General features: G+C 40.5%; 1 protein-coding gene across 7 annotated transcripts in view; it reads right to left on the bottom strand.

Annotated features, from left to right (window-relative positions):
* LOC116313968 (transcription factor SOX-6-like) overlaps window positions 1-15,576 on the bottom strand; it is a 102,085-nt gene that overhangs the window by 51,132 nt on the left and 35,377 nt on the right. For all 7 annotated transcript variants that reach the window (XM_039615542.1, XM_039615540.1, XM_031731828.2 and 4 more), the window contains one exon: window positions 12,299-12,509. In XM_039615542.1, the coding sequence (XP_039471476.1) occupies window positions 12,299-12,509 (211 nt within the window). The remainder of the gene's footprint in view (window positions 1-12,298; window positions 12,510-15,576) is intronic.

Genomic DNA, 15,576 nt, shown 5'->3' with positions numbered 1-15,576 from the left:
CAACTCCAAATCTGGAAATTCCCTTTTTATTTGTTGTAAAATAAAAAATATTTTCAAAAAAGACTTTGTCACAAGCAGGAACAAGTATGGAGAAGAGACAGACAGGTAGGGTGAATGAGCGATAAGATCAAGTGAAAGCGAGCCAGAAGGAAGGCGAAGAGGAGAAGAAGCGGTTGAAGAGACGGAGTCGTAGTAAATCAGCGCCGAGGCAGCTAGCAAGCTGGCGAGTGTTTAGGGTAAACACACTTTTATCACCTGTCCCCACGCCAACCTGCCAAGAGACAATGTTTTGGGTGTTTTACATGAGCCACAGGCAACTTACTGTGTGCTTTGCTGTGTGTGCTTTACTTAGTGTATGTGTGGGTATGTGGCAGGCAAGCATCAACAGTCCAAAAGAGCAACTGCCAAGAAATACACAGTGTGCCACAGGCTTCTACTATATGACTGTGTCACTCTCTTCTCACTCTTTCTTTTAGCTTCTCGTATTCCTTGTTTTTAAAAGTTGCTCATGAAATGAACTTTTCAGCAAAATGTTGGTAAGTAACAGATACGTATGAATAGGAGTAGAGAGCTATTTCTCTCAACCTAGAAGAATGGCTGTGTCGGAAAAACCGCCACTTTACTAAACTTTACCTTTGTGATTCATGGTTTTCTAACAAGAGAGCTCAATATGAAGCAGTGGAATAATCTATCCTGCCAAATCCTTCATTAGTGCAATATTTATCTTAAAATTACTTACAACAGGTATGCACCATATTACAATGAAGTTTGTTTTCTAACAAAAATGTTTAGGAAATACATCTTTTTTGAAAGTTTAGTTCACTCACGCTGAGCAGATTTTTGTGTGAAAGCTTAAAATTAAGCTTTAAATTGTCCACATACATTGTCTCTTTCAGTCTCGCAAACAAACACATTATGCTTAGTGAGAGAGCTCGGGAACTCGGAGCCCGGGAGTGTGCAGTCTAAGGCCAAGGTAAAGAGAAAAAAAAGCATTAATCTGAAAAATTACTTAATGTAAAAAATAACAAAATCCAATGTTCTAACCAGTGCCTGATGTTTGTGTAACACACCCACAGCTAAAAAAAAAAATAAAAAAAAAATTGTGTCTTCACTTCACTACTGAATGTGTGTAAATGGAAGCTGACAGCTACACTTTGCACTTCCAAATTTATGCCAGTGCTATGACTTCAACTGCAGACCCCACAGGATCAGAGAGAGAGGACGAGAAAGAAAGAAAGAATTTGAAGAGACACAAAATTTAAAAAATACTGTTTAGAAGAAGCAAAGAGAAAAGAAGCATAACATTTTGATGTTAAAGAAACATTAATGTTGAAGAAAAAAAACCAGAGTGAGAGGCAGACCAAGAGAAACAGAGAGCGCGAGCGCAAGACGGAGCGAATGATAGAGTAAAAGAGAGAAACAGAGCAGCAGAGGCACAGAGAGAGCAGCTGTCCTAACAGCTGGCCAGCAGGATTGATGTCTGAGTGAAATAAAACTCAACATATGTCCAAACACGAGGAGACAGGCTAGCCAGGAGGAGGAAAGAGACACACACACACCCACATAGACGCAAAAACACACAAACGCAAGCATACACACACTGATATGAGAACACTGAAGCACTCTGAAGCACTGAAACATACATCCACACCACACACACTGATTAAAGAATGCCAGTACACTGCTGAGACGTTTAATTGCACAGAGGGGGGCACGTAGATAACAGACGCATGTATACACACACACACACACACACACACACACATGTTCAATGGCCTAGCACTTCTCGCTCAGTGTTGTAAAACCATTAAACTGCAGCGTGGTTAGCCTGGCTGCGTGTTAGCACGGTGTCCATTTCACACACACTATTTTCATCTGTCAGATGACACCCGGACTCTCTTGTCAAAGAACATGGCCTGAGAAAGCAGCCGTTGATCCTGACCGGGGGTGGGGGTGGGGGGGGTCTGCAAGTAGTCCTGTGCAAACCTCTTCACATACATCACCCTCCTTCAAAACACACACACACACACACACACACACATTCTTTTGCCAGAGGGCCACTTGTAGGAGGAACCGCATATTGCAGATATAATTTAAATCAATACTCTGTTACATTTACAATCATAATCACATTACAACTAATGCTACACAACAGGACAACAGGACTTATGAAGTCATATATGTATATATATATATATATATATATATATATATATATATATATATATATATATATATATATATATATATATATATATATATATATATATATATATATATATATATATATATATATATATATATATATATATATATATATATATATATATATATATATATATATATATATATATATATATATATATATATATATATATATATATATATATGTATACGTATATATATATATATATATATATATATATATACACATATAAATTTTTTTTGTTGTGGAAGGAAAAGAAAAGACAAGAAATTCCTTGCTTATTGCTTTTACCAGCTTGTCTATCAAATGTCAGAACACTGTGAAAATGAAAATTCACAATTGAGAGACCTAAATTCAGTATTTAGAAACAACCATAGAAACAAATATTGAAATATTTATTTGACACTCCACATCCAGCGAGTGTCAAAACTCATGCTAAAGAATATTTCCTTCATCAAGAAATGCATTTTACGTCCTGTCTGATGTAAACCTGTGATGTTGCAGGAGCCTGTAGATTACCTAAACCCCTTTATGTCTACAAATTCATATGGTATGAAGCAGATCTTGTATGAACAAATCAGCTGACTAAACTGCAGTGTAAACAAAACATCGATTGCAACACAAAATTTAAGAGGCCACCCGAAGACACCACTTTAGTAATGTGCCATAAATCTACTTGGCATTTAATTGGTATGAAATTTGTCCTTTGACAGTTAACAACAAAGTTTTTATTCATTTACTTTACCTGCAGCTTAGACAAAGTCAGTTTCCAACATTGCTTGGGTGGGGCTTTGATTCACATGCTAAAAATACTCATAAACTACTCCCCCCAGCAGTGTAAAGCACTTTACGTGATATAAGATGGGCGTACTGCTGAAGACTCTGGGCTGAAACCCGGTGCTGAATTAGATAAAGGATAGTGTTTCTACTGAAGGTGTGACTTTAATACTAGAAAAGCCCAGCTGTTGATCCCGGCGGTGCAGTCAGAGAGGTCAGGCCTGCTCTGAATTACTACACTGATATCAACAGCCGCTGCTGCCTGAACGTGAGGAAACAACAAGGTGAAAATTTGTCCTCGAAGCAAAGGTACTGCTTTCTACAGCCTGCTGCACACTGATGTGACGGCAGGATTTGAAGATAAAAGTGAAAGTAGTATAGCTTAGTCACTTTTGGAAAAGACTTGGACAGATGTCACACCTTACTTGTGGATGATTTTATTTTGTAACGTTCAGTTGTTTTAAAAGGTAATAAAATACACTTTATTTCTTTATCTCCACTCTTTATGTGAGTGATGGAGAATAGTTAAGCAGGTTTCGCTGGCAAGCGTTTAAAAACCACCACATACGCCACAGCTTTGGATTTAACTACACAACTTTGTACATTTAAATAAATCTGTGACCTGCTTTAATTTAAACTGCACTGACTGAAAGGTTTGTAACATCAAGTTCTGCGGATAAAAGAAAGAAAAAGAATGAGTTATAAACAAAATAGCTGGGCTTGACCACACTTAATAGGACTTTGGTTAACAAGAAATTTAGATCTGTATTTTTTTAAATAAATAAAAGAAATTTGAAAATGAGGGCACTTATATCCAGGCAACAAAACTGCTTCTTTGTCAAACACACAGTCCCAAAAGATCAGTTCAAGGCCCAAGCTTCTGGCTCCACTTTAGATTTAATATATGAAATCTTATCCCTGCTAGCACACACACACACGGACATGAACAAATGTATACACACAGAAAGATGTGTTGTTCAGGCACAATAGAAGTGCTGTTTTGGGTCGGGCCCCCACGGGAGCTGGTTTGGGTGGGGCCTGTGGTTTTGGTGGAGGGAGAGGGGGCTCCGGGAGCTGACATTGAGTCTGGGCTACGTCCTCAATTATTTCACAGCAGACCAAAGAGAAGAAAAGGCAAATGAATCCAACAGAGCCGTCAGAACTCCCAACCATACCCACCTGCCCCAAGCAGATACTCTCGCATCACAAAAACAATAAAAAGAAGGAAAAAAAAGGGGTTGCATATGCATGTAATGCAGCTCCTCCTCAAAACATCAATGACAGGAGAAATCATCAGACACAACTCTTTATAGGTACTATCAGCACGCAGTTTTAACACACTTCCAGGGTTGACAGTGCCATAAAAATTTTGCCGTGAAAATAGCGTCTGGTTTCTAAGAGTGATGAATCCCTCTGCGTTAAAATAATTAAAAACATTTGATTTCATAGTCAACCTGCACTGCACTTGCAGTAGGACTTATTTGAATTTTTTTCCATAAATGTTCTTTGAAAAATGTCTAATATGTCTGTAGTTTAAAGCAGAGTGCAGAGTTCAGAATATGAATTCATTCGAAGGAAAATGACAGAAATTGAAATGAAAAAAAATGTAAAAGTTGGTCTGATTATCTACCAAAAATCTTTAGTCATTTAAGAAAAGAAAAAAAGTATTAGTCCTGCAAATCACATGAGTTTTTAGTGAAAACAACAAATATTGACCACTAACTTTTCTCCAAAACTGTGTTATAAACAAGTGAAATTAATAGATTAGTTCATTTTTGTTTAAGAGGAATAGCATTCAAATACAAATCAGACTGGAAATGCAGTATCCCTCATATTAATGCCGTGTGTGTGTGACGGTTTAGTCGAGACAAACAATTTCCATCGCAGTTTGTAACGCAGTGCATTAAAGTCCACATCTTTGAGAAGCCACGTCAAACATGCTCCACAGGCCTCAAGCAGAATTTATCTTGGCTGTGACACAGTCGGCATTTTTTTCCATTATGGTTATATCATGCTGGCCTTCACCAAATTATCAGGATCAAATTGGCACTTTGCTGAAATCCTAGTAAAAAAGGAGGACTTGATAAAATTGCAATTTAACCTGATTCTTTTGGACAACATTCAAAACTGTTCCGACAAACCACACTGCATGCGCTCATACCATATGTTGGCTGGCCTACAGCCAAAGTGAGCAGGAGAGGGCTACTGGGCATATCCCACTGACTGTATTTGCACTCAAGACTCACAGGCTGTGCCTGATCATTAGTAAAGAGATCCCTATCAATTACAGACGAATAGATTTAACCCAACCACAAGAAGCCCAGGGGGAGTCAGCCTGTTGCCAGAAACAAGGAAGTACTGACCAGGAAACACAGCGATATGTAAAAGGAGATCAAGTTTAAGATTAAAGAATGAGGTTTACTGAATTTTCAATAAAATCTAGCCTTTTTACAAATGCTGGCCATTGGCTATAATATGGCGAGTTCAGATGAGATGTTTATTGGTGTGGAAAGCTGAGCTACATGCACATATGCACAAACAAAGCTTCTACCTGCACACAATCACATCTCAAGCTGCCAATCCCATAGAGGAAGGCAAACATGGTGCCAGAGCCAAGGCTTTGTTAATTAGCTAATAAGCTTAACTCTCGGGGCCAGCCCAGCTTGCTTGTTAAGCTGTCATCACTACTTCCACCTGAGTGTATGAATCCATAAGCCTTCACTCACAAACACACACACACACAGGTTGGGCACATGGGGCACTGGCTCACAGGGCTCACGCTCAAAATTTAGTCACAGTTGCTTCTTCTGCAGCTTAGCTGATGGAACGTACAGAGTATTTAACCTTCACACAATACTGCTGACGAGCAAGGGTAGCACCTAAACTGTTAATAAGATCAAAGATTCATTCATTATAGTTACAAGTGAAATCTCAGAGGGAATGTTTTATTGAACATTATAGCACTCCCAAAATGCCCAATAGTCAGAGCGCACACTCTCCCTCGGGGGGAGGAGTGTGCGCTGCACAGTTCGAGTGGCTGTAACAACAGAGATGTTGAAACATCTTTCAGCAGTCAGAAAGAACCAAGCCAGAATGTTTCTATTGTCACTGAAAAATGGGGTTAAGTGAAGGTTTGGCCTTGCTCTGACCTCCTCTTCCAGCTGGGGATGCCATTATATTGGTGATTGGGTGTCCAGCTCTGGCCTGGCCTCAGCACAAGACATAGTGCAGACACCTCCAAACTGGACAACATAGGCTTAAGCACACAGAACAAGGCTAATAAAAGTGTAGCTTCAAAAGAGCTGCAAATGTTGATGTCACTGTGTCTGCGTGGAAGATAAAGTAATGTTTTTTTGTGTACTGATTACACTTTAGATGTAGGTCAGAGTTTGCTGTTTTTACTATGTCTAATTAACATACAGTGGCTTTGACTATTTATTTTTGTGTAAAAGGTTTTAAGCTCCTCTGTAAACTTGGGTTTAAACCAGTTTTTCACATGAAATTAGCAACACTGAGTTCTTTATCCAATTCACTGTCATTTTTAGGAGTTTAACACTTAAAAACCACAGCTGTCCTGCTTTATCAGGAATGTGTGGTTGTGGTTTATTCATAATTTGATTGATAGTGCAAAGCGTTGATTGGTGCACTCTGTGACATCACATTTTTTCAGTTACGCTGCTGTCATTTCAAACCGGAGAGAGACGAGTGCATGCACAAATGATGTAGAACTCTCTGATGAAACAAGTCATATAACACATTCAAAGCAGGACAACGAACCAGAAAGAAAGACTGGAGGAAGTTCCGGCTCCACAAAAATAAATCAATGGAGGCAGTCACAGTGACTCACAAAAAGAAAGACAGATTTGTTGGATCGTAGAAATGCATCATCATCTTACCACTAATGTTAGTTTGGATGTTATGCTTTTGCCAATTTCCATATGATGTGAAGGCAGTTAGTGGCAAATCTGAAACTGTACCACCAGTCAGTACCAAACAGGCTCAGAGTTTACATGAAGGCTTAATGTGTACCTTGAGGTATTGCCTACATCTGGTGTTTTTCTTTGTTACACTGGATGGATGCAAATATAGTATGGACATGCTGACCTAATGGAGCATGTTAAATGCATTTTCACAGCAGATGGCCGCCCCTCCCTGAACCTGGTTCTGCCAGAGATTTCTTCCTGTTAAAATGGAGTTTTTCTTTCCCACTGTTGCCAAGTTCTTGCTCATAGGGGGTCATCTGATTGTTGGACTTGTCTCTGTATTATTATAGGGGGTTTACCTTACAATATAAAGCACCTTGAAGCAACTGCTGTTGTCATTTGGCGCTACATAAATACAATTGAATTGAATTGAATCTTTTGTTGCTAAATTCAACTCCGGTTCGGGTAATAAATTAGTCACACAGGTGTCTGTTTTATAACCGCTCCGGAGCAGTGCAGTGTTGCCGTAATTGGACCTGATCTCATTTGCAAATGAAAGACATGAATTGTACAGTAATTCATACAGGCTCAAGTGTAAGCAGGGATTAGAGTGATGTTAAGTGTTTGCCAGGCACCAAAGCTGCAGTAGGCACATTTAGATGGCTGACTAAGTTGGCACAAGGGCACTTTCCCCATGCCAGGCTCCAACACTGCAGGTCAGCCCCCGGGAGGCATGACAATACAGATAATCATAATTCACTCATCAAAACGGAGGGAGCTTGATTGCACACTTGAATGGGTTTAATGTCCGCCAGGCAGCAGCCCAGAATGGCTGGGTTTGGCATTCAGTTAAATGTGTCCACTTCTAAGCGTTGTTTCCCTTTTTATAAAGAGGGCTCAAGGAGATGAGGTGAATTCAGATTAATGATGGCTAAGAAGAAAGGATATATCAGTGTTCAGAGACAGACAATTGTTTGGGTTATTACTGTAATTGTTTATTCCAGGCTTTTATTTCCCAGCCTCTCCATCTCTTATTTTTAGCTGCAAATCGACTAAGGATGGAGTATTTCCATTCAACAACAAATCTAGGACCTGCTTTTTTCTGTTTGTTTGTTTAATTCTGATCTTCCGTCACCCTGGCCTTGAACATTTTATTCAGCAACCAGCCTACTAGTCTAATAAGTGCTCTAACGGTATAGAGCAACCCTTTTGTATGCAGAAAGCTTTTGTAGCTAAATCTTCACATAAGAAAGGCACAATTCAGCATAAATACAAAATTCTCCAGAAAACTCCCGACCTTCACCCTCTTGGCTCCCATGTTGTGAGAGTCTAGGTGAAAAGGATGCATTTTCAGCAACTTAGCTGTGTGGAAATACTGCTACCTGACACAGTCTTAAAGACTTCTTGATAAAGCTTTTAAAAGCTGAGGCTGTCTTTGTGTGAAGATATAAATAAATAAATAAATAAAGTCCCGCATAGCAAAGCGAGGCCATGTCTATTCAGTAGAGCTGTCACAGGCACTTAGGGCACCTCTGAGAAGCAGACTGCTAACAGCGTGCCGACAGGGGGTAAGCGCAGCACGAGGGCTAACAGCGACATCATCCACACTTTAGCTCCGGGCCACGGTGCATAGGGGTCAGCCACGTTAGGCTAAGTGAGTGCTCAGTGGTTGGATAGGGTCTGTTCCATTTGATCACACAGCCAATCTAACTTGGGAGAGCTCAGCTGACTGAGCCCTTAGCAGCAGGAGGCAGAGGACGAGGTGAGGGGCAGTATTGTTCAGAGCTTAATGTGCTTCCCATTTGAGTGGCGATGATCAAATCTGCTGGTGGCGTAAGAGCATTCTGAACAAACTCCATTTTAAGTGCGAGTCAAAGTGAACACACGCGAGTAAAGAGCCAGGAAAAAAAGACTTGGCTCAAATGCAGAATTCCTGAATATTTTAATTATACAATAACGCAAAAAATTATCTCCAATCTACTCCACACAAGAGCTCAGTATATAGGTCTGTTCACCACAATGGCCTTGCACTCCTTTCTGCTTTACATTCTTTTAACAAAACAAACAAATCAGACAGCTTATGCATTTGGAATGCTTCATCCTCACCAGTAACACAAACAACGATTTATTTTAGGATGTGAGCAAGGTTGCCTGTTGCAAAAGGATTTTTTAAAAATGTGCTAGAAGTGATTTGAAAGGCTCCAGAAGTTGAAGGATAGAAAGAAGATGAACTGGAAAGATAAATGGAAAAAGACAATAATCAACTAGAGAAGAGAAAGAGGCAATTAAATTAGGAGGCAGTATTCAAGCAAATTAACAAATGAGAAATAAAAAAGAAAAAGGGTGTGGAGCGTTATTGCTCATCAGTTTTGAAAGCCACACAAGGAAAGCTCACTCGATGAAGCATTCAGCCTCTATCAACCACCTCATTTTTGACTAAACTCATTAAGAAAAAAAAAGTAGAAGTACCCGTCAGTCTCCGCATCTAAGCATTACCAAAGCGCTGGATGAAAGACATTTTTACAATGCTTCTACAAGGATCACAGCAATTCGCATGAATGATTACAAGGCCCTGAAACACAATTACTATTCAAGCAAGCCCTGCATGAGTCAGTGTGTCTGGTTATACTGCACATGTTTGCCTTGTTTGTTTTTGTGTAAGTGAGTGCAGCATGATCAGTGCTAGTACTGCGGATAATTAGCAAAGAACGAGCCAAAGTCCCAAAACAAGATGCTTAATATCAAAGTCGTTTTGAAACATCACTGCTATTCTTACTGTTACTAGTATTACTATATCTTTTAGCATAAGCATTGCTTCCATAGTTAACCATCATTGTTGATGATGTTAATTAAACTAGCATTTTTATGTTACAAACAATGATATAATTATTAGCAATGTTTAATAATCATTAGTAATTACATTTCTATGTCATATTTCATGGAACATAAAGTATTTAATTTATTAACAGTATATTATGATTGCATCATGACCCTGTGACTGTGCTGCTGACCTGCCCAGGATGTATCCTGCCTCTCGTCATATGAGAGATCCAGCTGCCCCACAACCCTGAACTGAATAAGTAGTTAGGAAAATGATGGATGAATGGATGGAATCGCATCATAGAGGTAGAAACAATTACACTAAACCGCAATATGTATTTTTTAATGATGAGCAAATGTTTTTGTTTTTTTTGTGATAAAGGTTTGTTTTTTACTAATCAGTAAACTTGTCCTCAGTCACAACATCAAAAAGTCCATACTGCTGTTTTGTTGAAGTGCCTGGTCTGTCAGAGATACACACAATGGTGTTCTTATCACCTATCACGGGATTTTGTTTTTGACATTTTAACACACTGGGAGTTTCATTTTTCAACATGCAAGACTATTGTTGTGAAAGCAAGACTAACTCAGATCCTGATCTTGTAAATGTACGTCAGCAGTCCTGGTGTTTAAACCGATCCAAACACTGAGCGAAAGTTAAAGAAAAAAGCAAACGAGTAACAAAGCTACACAGTTCATGAACAGAAAGTGGACTGTGAGCTCCAGGATCCGATTTCATCACACCAACTGCATACGTAAAACATCATTTTAGACATGCCTTTCATCATAATACTAGTCATCCCAATGTTTTACAGATGAACTGCACAGTAGTAAACAACCATGTATAAAGTTTTAAAAGCATCAGTTTGACCTTTACAAGATAGTTTCCAAACCAATTATTATCAATTAATCACCATTTCATTTATTGCTAACTTAAAAACATTCTAAATAATTTATCATTTAATCACCGTCGCCCTGAATCACTCATCTGTAATAAAAGGTCTCTTTGTATACTACTAATATAAGACTTCGCTTTTTCTGATGAATGTTTTTTTTAATAATGTTATATTTCTCTAAGCCGAAAAAGGGTGGAAGTGCTTGCAATCAAACGGGCCAAGAGCTACTTGATCACAATATCAAGAATAGTGGCTTTAGAATACGGCATACCTTGCTCATATTCCTCTCATACAAGGGATATGAAAAGTAATTAATAGGAAAAAAGGGAAACCTAAGCAAATTCAATGAAGGCCTATGTTTGTTGCTGTTGTGTTGCTGCACAATCACTACACGCAGTAAACAGGAAAATAAGTTTAGAAAACTTCAGAACTAATTAAAAATGGCCAACGTCATTGTACAGTAAGCAAGGTCGGGTATTGTTGATCAGAAGTATAGATGTGGTTCTGAAAAAAAATTAAAAAGAGCGACATTCAAAGGTGGGCTCCTAGCATTTTTATCCACTTGTGTCCTCCTTGATTTGAAAGGAAGGTGTCACAACACTTTTGAAAACACACACTCACAGATATGTGTGTGTGTGTGTTTTTCTTTTAAACCAGTTTCCCTGCTGAACATGAGAGGCAAACCTTCCTGTCTTCGAGCTTAAGACACCGTGGACTGTATAACGCCTCAGGCCATCCAATTCTGGCCCATTTTACTGTATCAATAACAAAGTGAAACCTCTAAATGAGAGAGATCAAGCACTCCTCTGATATTATCGCGATTACTATGTGCACATAATAGTAAAGAGGGGTGTTAGATGGTTTTAGATCTGGTTTGCTTTGGGGAGGAAAAGGGCAAGCTGAGGCACGCTGGGAGACTCCAACCCTTTCCCGTGTTGGAGGTGTAGATCAGAGGAGCAGCGGAGAAAGGGAAACCTGTGTTTTCACTGATTGATACTGTGATCTAACGAGTGAGGGATCTGTCAGTTGTAATTTTAGATGTTCAAAGATCTTCTGGAGAGGAAGTTTTCAGAAAAAGAGAGAACAAAATGGTGAGCAAATGTTGTTATTGCTTTATGTGGAAGGGAAACTGAGTAAAAACTGCATCACTTCTGTGAAAAGCTAGAATGAAGATGCAGATGCAGTTGTGTTAATGTATCACTTCAAACAAAAATGTGGGGAGAGATCTGTGACATATTCACTCATCTAGATAGCTCTTAACCCTGCAACAAATGAGGACCTTTGCTAAAGTTTTAAAATCTGTTATATTAATGGAAGACAAACAGTTCACCAATTGTAGGACTAGAAAATGGACAATATGGAAAATGTGTTTGAAATAAATAAATAAATGTTCCACTATGTGTTTAGACAATTTCTCTAACTCATTTAAGCTTATAAAACTCACCCAAAGCCCTTCAGATGAAGCCAAAAAACAATGGTTACCCACCCAAAGCAGCGTTGTTTCTTAGATGTATATAGTTATCTTCCAGTTAGCTACACAGAATGTTTATAAGTGGAAGAGCAGCTTTACTCCACAGCCTGCAGCTTCGAATAAAAGGCAAGGCTGAAATGTAAAGATTCTGGCCCACTAGTGGTAAAACATGCACACACATACACACTGAAGACCTTTTTCTTACCGTCCTGCTCTGTCTTGGTCAGCTCGACGAGCTTCTTCTGTTTCAGTGTGTCCACCACGTCTGCCAGGCTCCCTTTGCGGCGCTCTGGCGTCCCAAAGGCGAGGCCAATCACAGGCTCCCCGCGATCCCTTGGACACTCCTCTGGCTTGGTTGGAGAGGTAGATGTAGTCCGGTAAGAGTAGACTGAGCCACCTTTACTGCTTTCATTGTCCTTGGAAGAAATAGAAAATGAGAGTTCAAACCCATGAGCCATAGAAAGTAATTAAGTACTGCATATCTGTGAGAGGGCATTTCAATTCATGCAACAGTTTATTTTTAACACAGCTCAGACAAATGCATCCCAAAGCTCTTTACTGTATCCCTGTAGTGCTATTTGGGAGTGAGCCTGTACTTTATTTGCTCTACCACGCTTTGCCTGGGCACGGGTCAGCTGGTGTGACATGCCAAATGTCAGGTTTAGGATTGCATTTTGCTACTGACAGAATATGACGAGCACAGTACTTGATCTATCTGTCATCAAAAACAACATGGTGATACTCCATTACATATCTTTATACTGCCGAGGTCACATGTGTATAATCCACTGAGACACACTGTGAGAAGGCCAAGCCTTGCAAGTGTTTTTTCAGTTGAGGGTGCTTACATGTAAAGAGCAGCATGACCGCAGACACATGCAATCTGGTGCTGGTGGAAGTGGATTTGTGGAATAATTTAAAGCCAGTAAAGTGTTATAGTAGTTTGAGAAAAACCTTGATTTGTGTCTTTAATAAATTCATAATATATTCATTAATTACACATCGAGGTTTAACCCTACAGTCATACACAGACATCTCGGGTGATGCATATGATTTTTTATACCTCTCTTTAGAATAAGAATTAATTCCTGTTATGGTCAAGGTGACAAAAATCAGACCTTTTGATAATGAATAGAATAGAATAGAATAGAATAGAATAGAATAGAATAGAATAGAATAGACCTTTATTGTCATTGTACATTTACAATAACATGATGGGTGCTGGACACCAAATGTGCAGGAATAAAACATAAAAAGTAAGTCACCAGCAATAAATAATAACCAGGAGAAATATATAAACACAAGAGAGAAGCACACATTGGAGAACAAAGTGCTTGGAAGCAGTGCAAAAAAAAGAGTTGGTCTGAGTATACAGCTCATGTGTGAGTGGCCTGAGTGATGGGGTGATTGGTGAGGTGGGTGGGCAGGGGTGGGGTGTGAGGGGGATAGTGTTTATTGACAGTCCGAATGGTTTCAGGGGAAGAAACTGTTTGTGAGTCTGGAAATGTGGGACCTGATTGAATTGAGGTGCCGACCAGAGGGCAGCGGGTCAAAGAGGTCGTGGGCGGGGTGCAGGGAGTCACGTGTGATGGCCCTGGTTTGCCTGAGACAGGAGGAGCTGGCGATGGCCTCCAGGCGTGGTAGAGGACAGCCAATGATTTTTTTGGGTGGTGTTGATTACCCTCTGAGAAGGCTTCCTGTTCTTAGTAGTGGCCCCTGCATACCAAACACCAGTAGGAGGGCACACTCTCCACTGAAGAGCGGTAGAAGGCAGCAGCAGCTTCTGGTCCAGGTTATTCTTGCTCAGGACACAGAGGAAGCGCAGCCACTGTTGGGCCTACTTTACCATTGTGTTGGTGTCATCGACATACTTGACGATGACGCTGGTTGGGTAGGTTGGTGTACAGTCATATGTATGCAGGGGGGATTTTTAGGTGGTCCAGTTTGGTAATGAGGATGTCTGGTATTATGGTGTTGAACACATAACTGTAGTCCACGAAGAGCATCCTCATCTAGCTCTTCCTGTTCTCCAGATAGCTCAGTGCTCTGTGAAGGGTGATGGTGATGGCATCCTTGGTGGAGCACACGGGGTGCGGGGAAGGGGTGGCCTCAAACTGAGCAAAGGTGTTGAGCTCCTCTGCAAATTTGAGGCTGCTGTCGTGGGTTGGGGGCTCTGGCTTTTGTAGTTGGTGAGGGCTTGGATGCCTCTCCACACTTGGAGGAAGCCCTCTATCCTCCTCCTGTAGGTCTCCTTGGCCTGTTTGATGTCCCTGCTGTCCACTGTCACATTCTCTACATAGCACTTAATGTAGAAAGGGACAGACTGAGTGAAGGTCTCCAGGTCCTGCTGTTCAAAGATTGACCATGGACCAGATCAAAACAGTCCTGTAGCTGGACAAGAGCATCATCTGGCAATATTTTAATGACCTGGGTGCTTGGAGGAGTTAGTTTCCTGAGGGGGATGTAGGCAGGGGTGCGGAGCAGAGAGAGGTGGTCAGAGTGTCTTAGGCTGTCACTCTGTAGCCATGCTTGATGTTGCTGTACACATGGTCCAGTCTACTGTCCCCCCTGGTAGGACACTTAACATTTTGGTGGAATTTGGGGAGTACGGATTTCAAACATGCCTTATTAAAGTCCCCAGCAACAATATGGGCACCCTCCAGGTGCTCTCTCTGCTGTTTACTGATAATAAGTCGGAGGTGACTGAGTGCTGAGCTAACGTTATATCTGATGGGTTTTTGTCGTTTATGGTGCATGACCCCAGCGTGTGTGTCCCACTGCTGTCTGCTCTGCAGGGTTATGAGTTAAGCAAGAGGCACAAGGACTCTATAATTATCAAGAAGATAAGCCCTTCAGGATGACCACATTGTCCCACACAACAGACACTTTAGCACAGGTGCTCTAACACTGGGGTTATTTCTGGATGCTTTCTCCTCCTCTTACAGAGTGGGGGGATCTCCAAGAACTTTAGGAGGCTTATGTTTCAAAGACAAGGGGCTTTGGCTAACAGCGGGATCTTAAGATGCCCTTGAAATGGCTCCAGGAGGCTCTGTTGTGCACTTTTGTCTTTAAGCGGAAGATGCCTCTGTAATGAGGATTACAAGATAGTGTGTCACTCACGGATTGTTCAGGTGTGTTGGCTTTTTTTCCAGGTCTGCTCAAGAGTTATACAAGCAGGGTGGTGCAAGCTGTAATGTTTGATGCTCAGATCAGAACCTTGAATCACAAAGTTTTAAGTTGACCCTCACTGTTGGAGGCTGGTGAGGCAATGAAGTGAAGAAGGACGTAGTTTTACTTTCTCTGTCCACAGCACGGGGACCTCCCATGTTTCACTGGCCAGTGGCTGTTTTGGGCAGTGTTGCAGCTTTACCTTATGACTGAATTTAAGGATCGAACATATTTTTTCAAAAAACTTTTACAGTTTGAAACATTGCACTTTGTTACTTTCTGACCCAGCACTACCTGTCCTCTTTCAGAACACTT

This window comes from Oreochromis aureus, linkage group 7 (genome assembly GCF_013358895.1).
Source record: "Oreochromis aureus strain Israel breed Guangdong linkage group 7, ZZ_aureus, whole genome shotgun sequence".
Lineage (NCBI taxonomy): Eukaryota > Metazoa > Chordata > Actinopteri > Cichliformes > Cichlidae > Oreochromis > Oreochromis aureus.
This window is presented reverse-complemented; position numbering and strand designations above follow the sequence as displayed.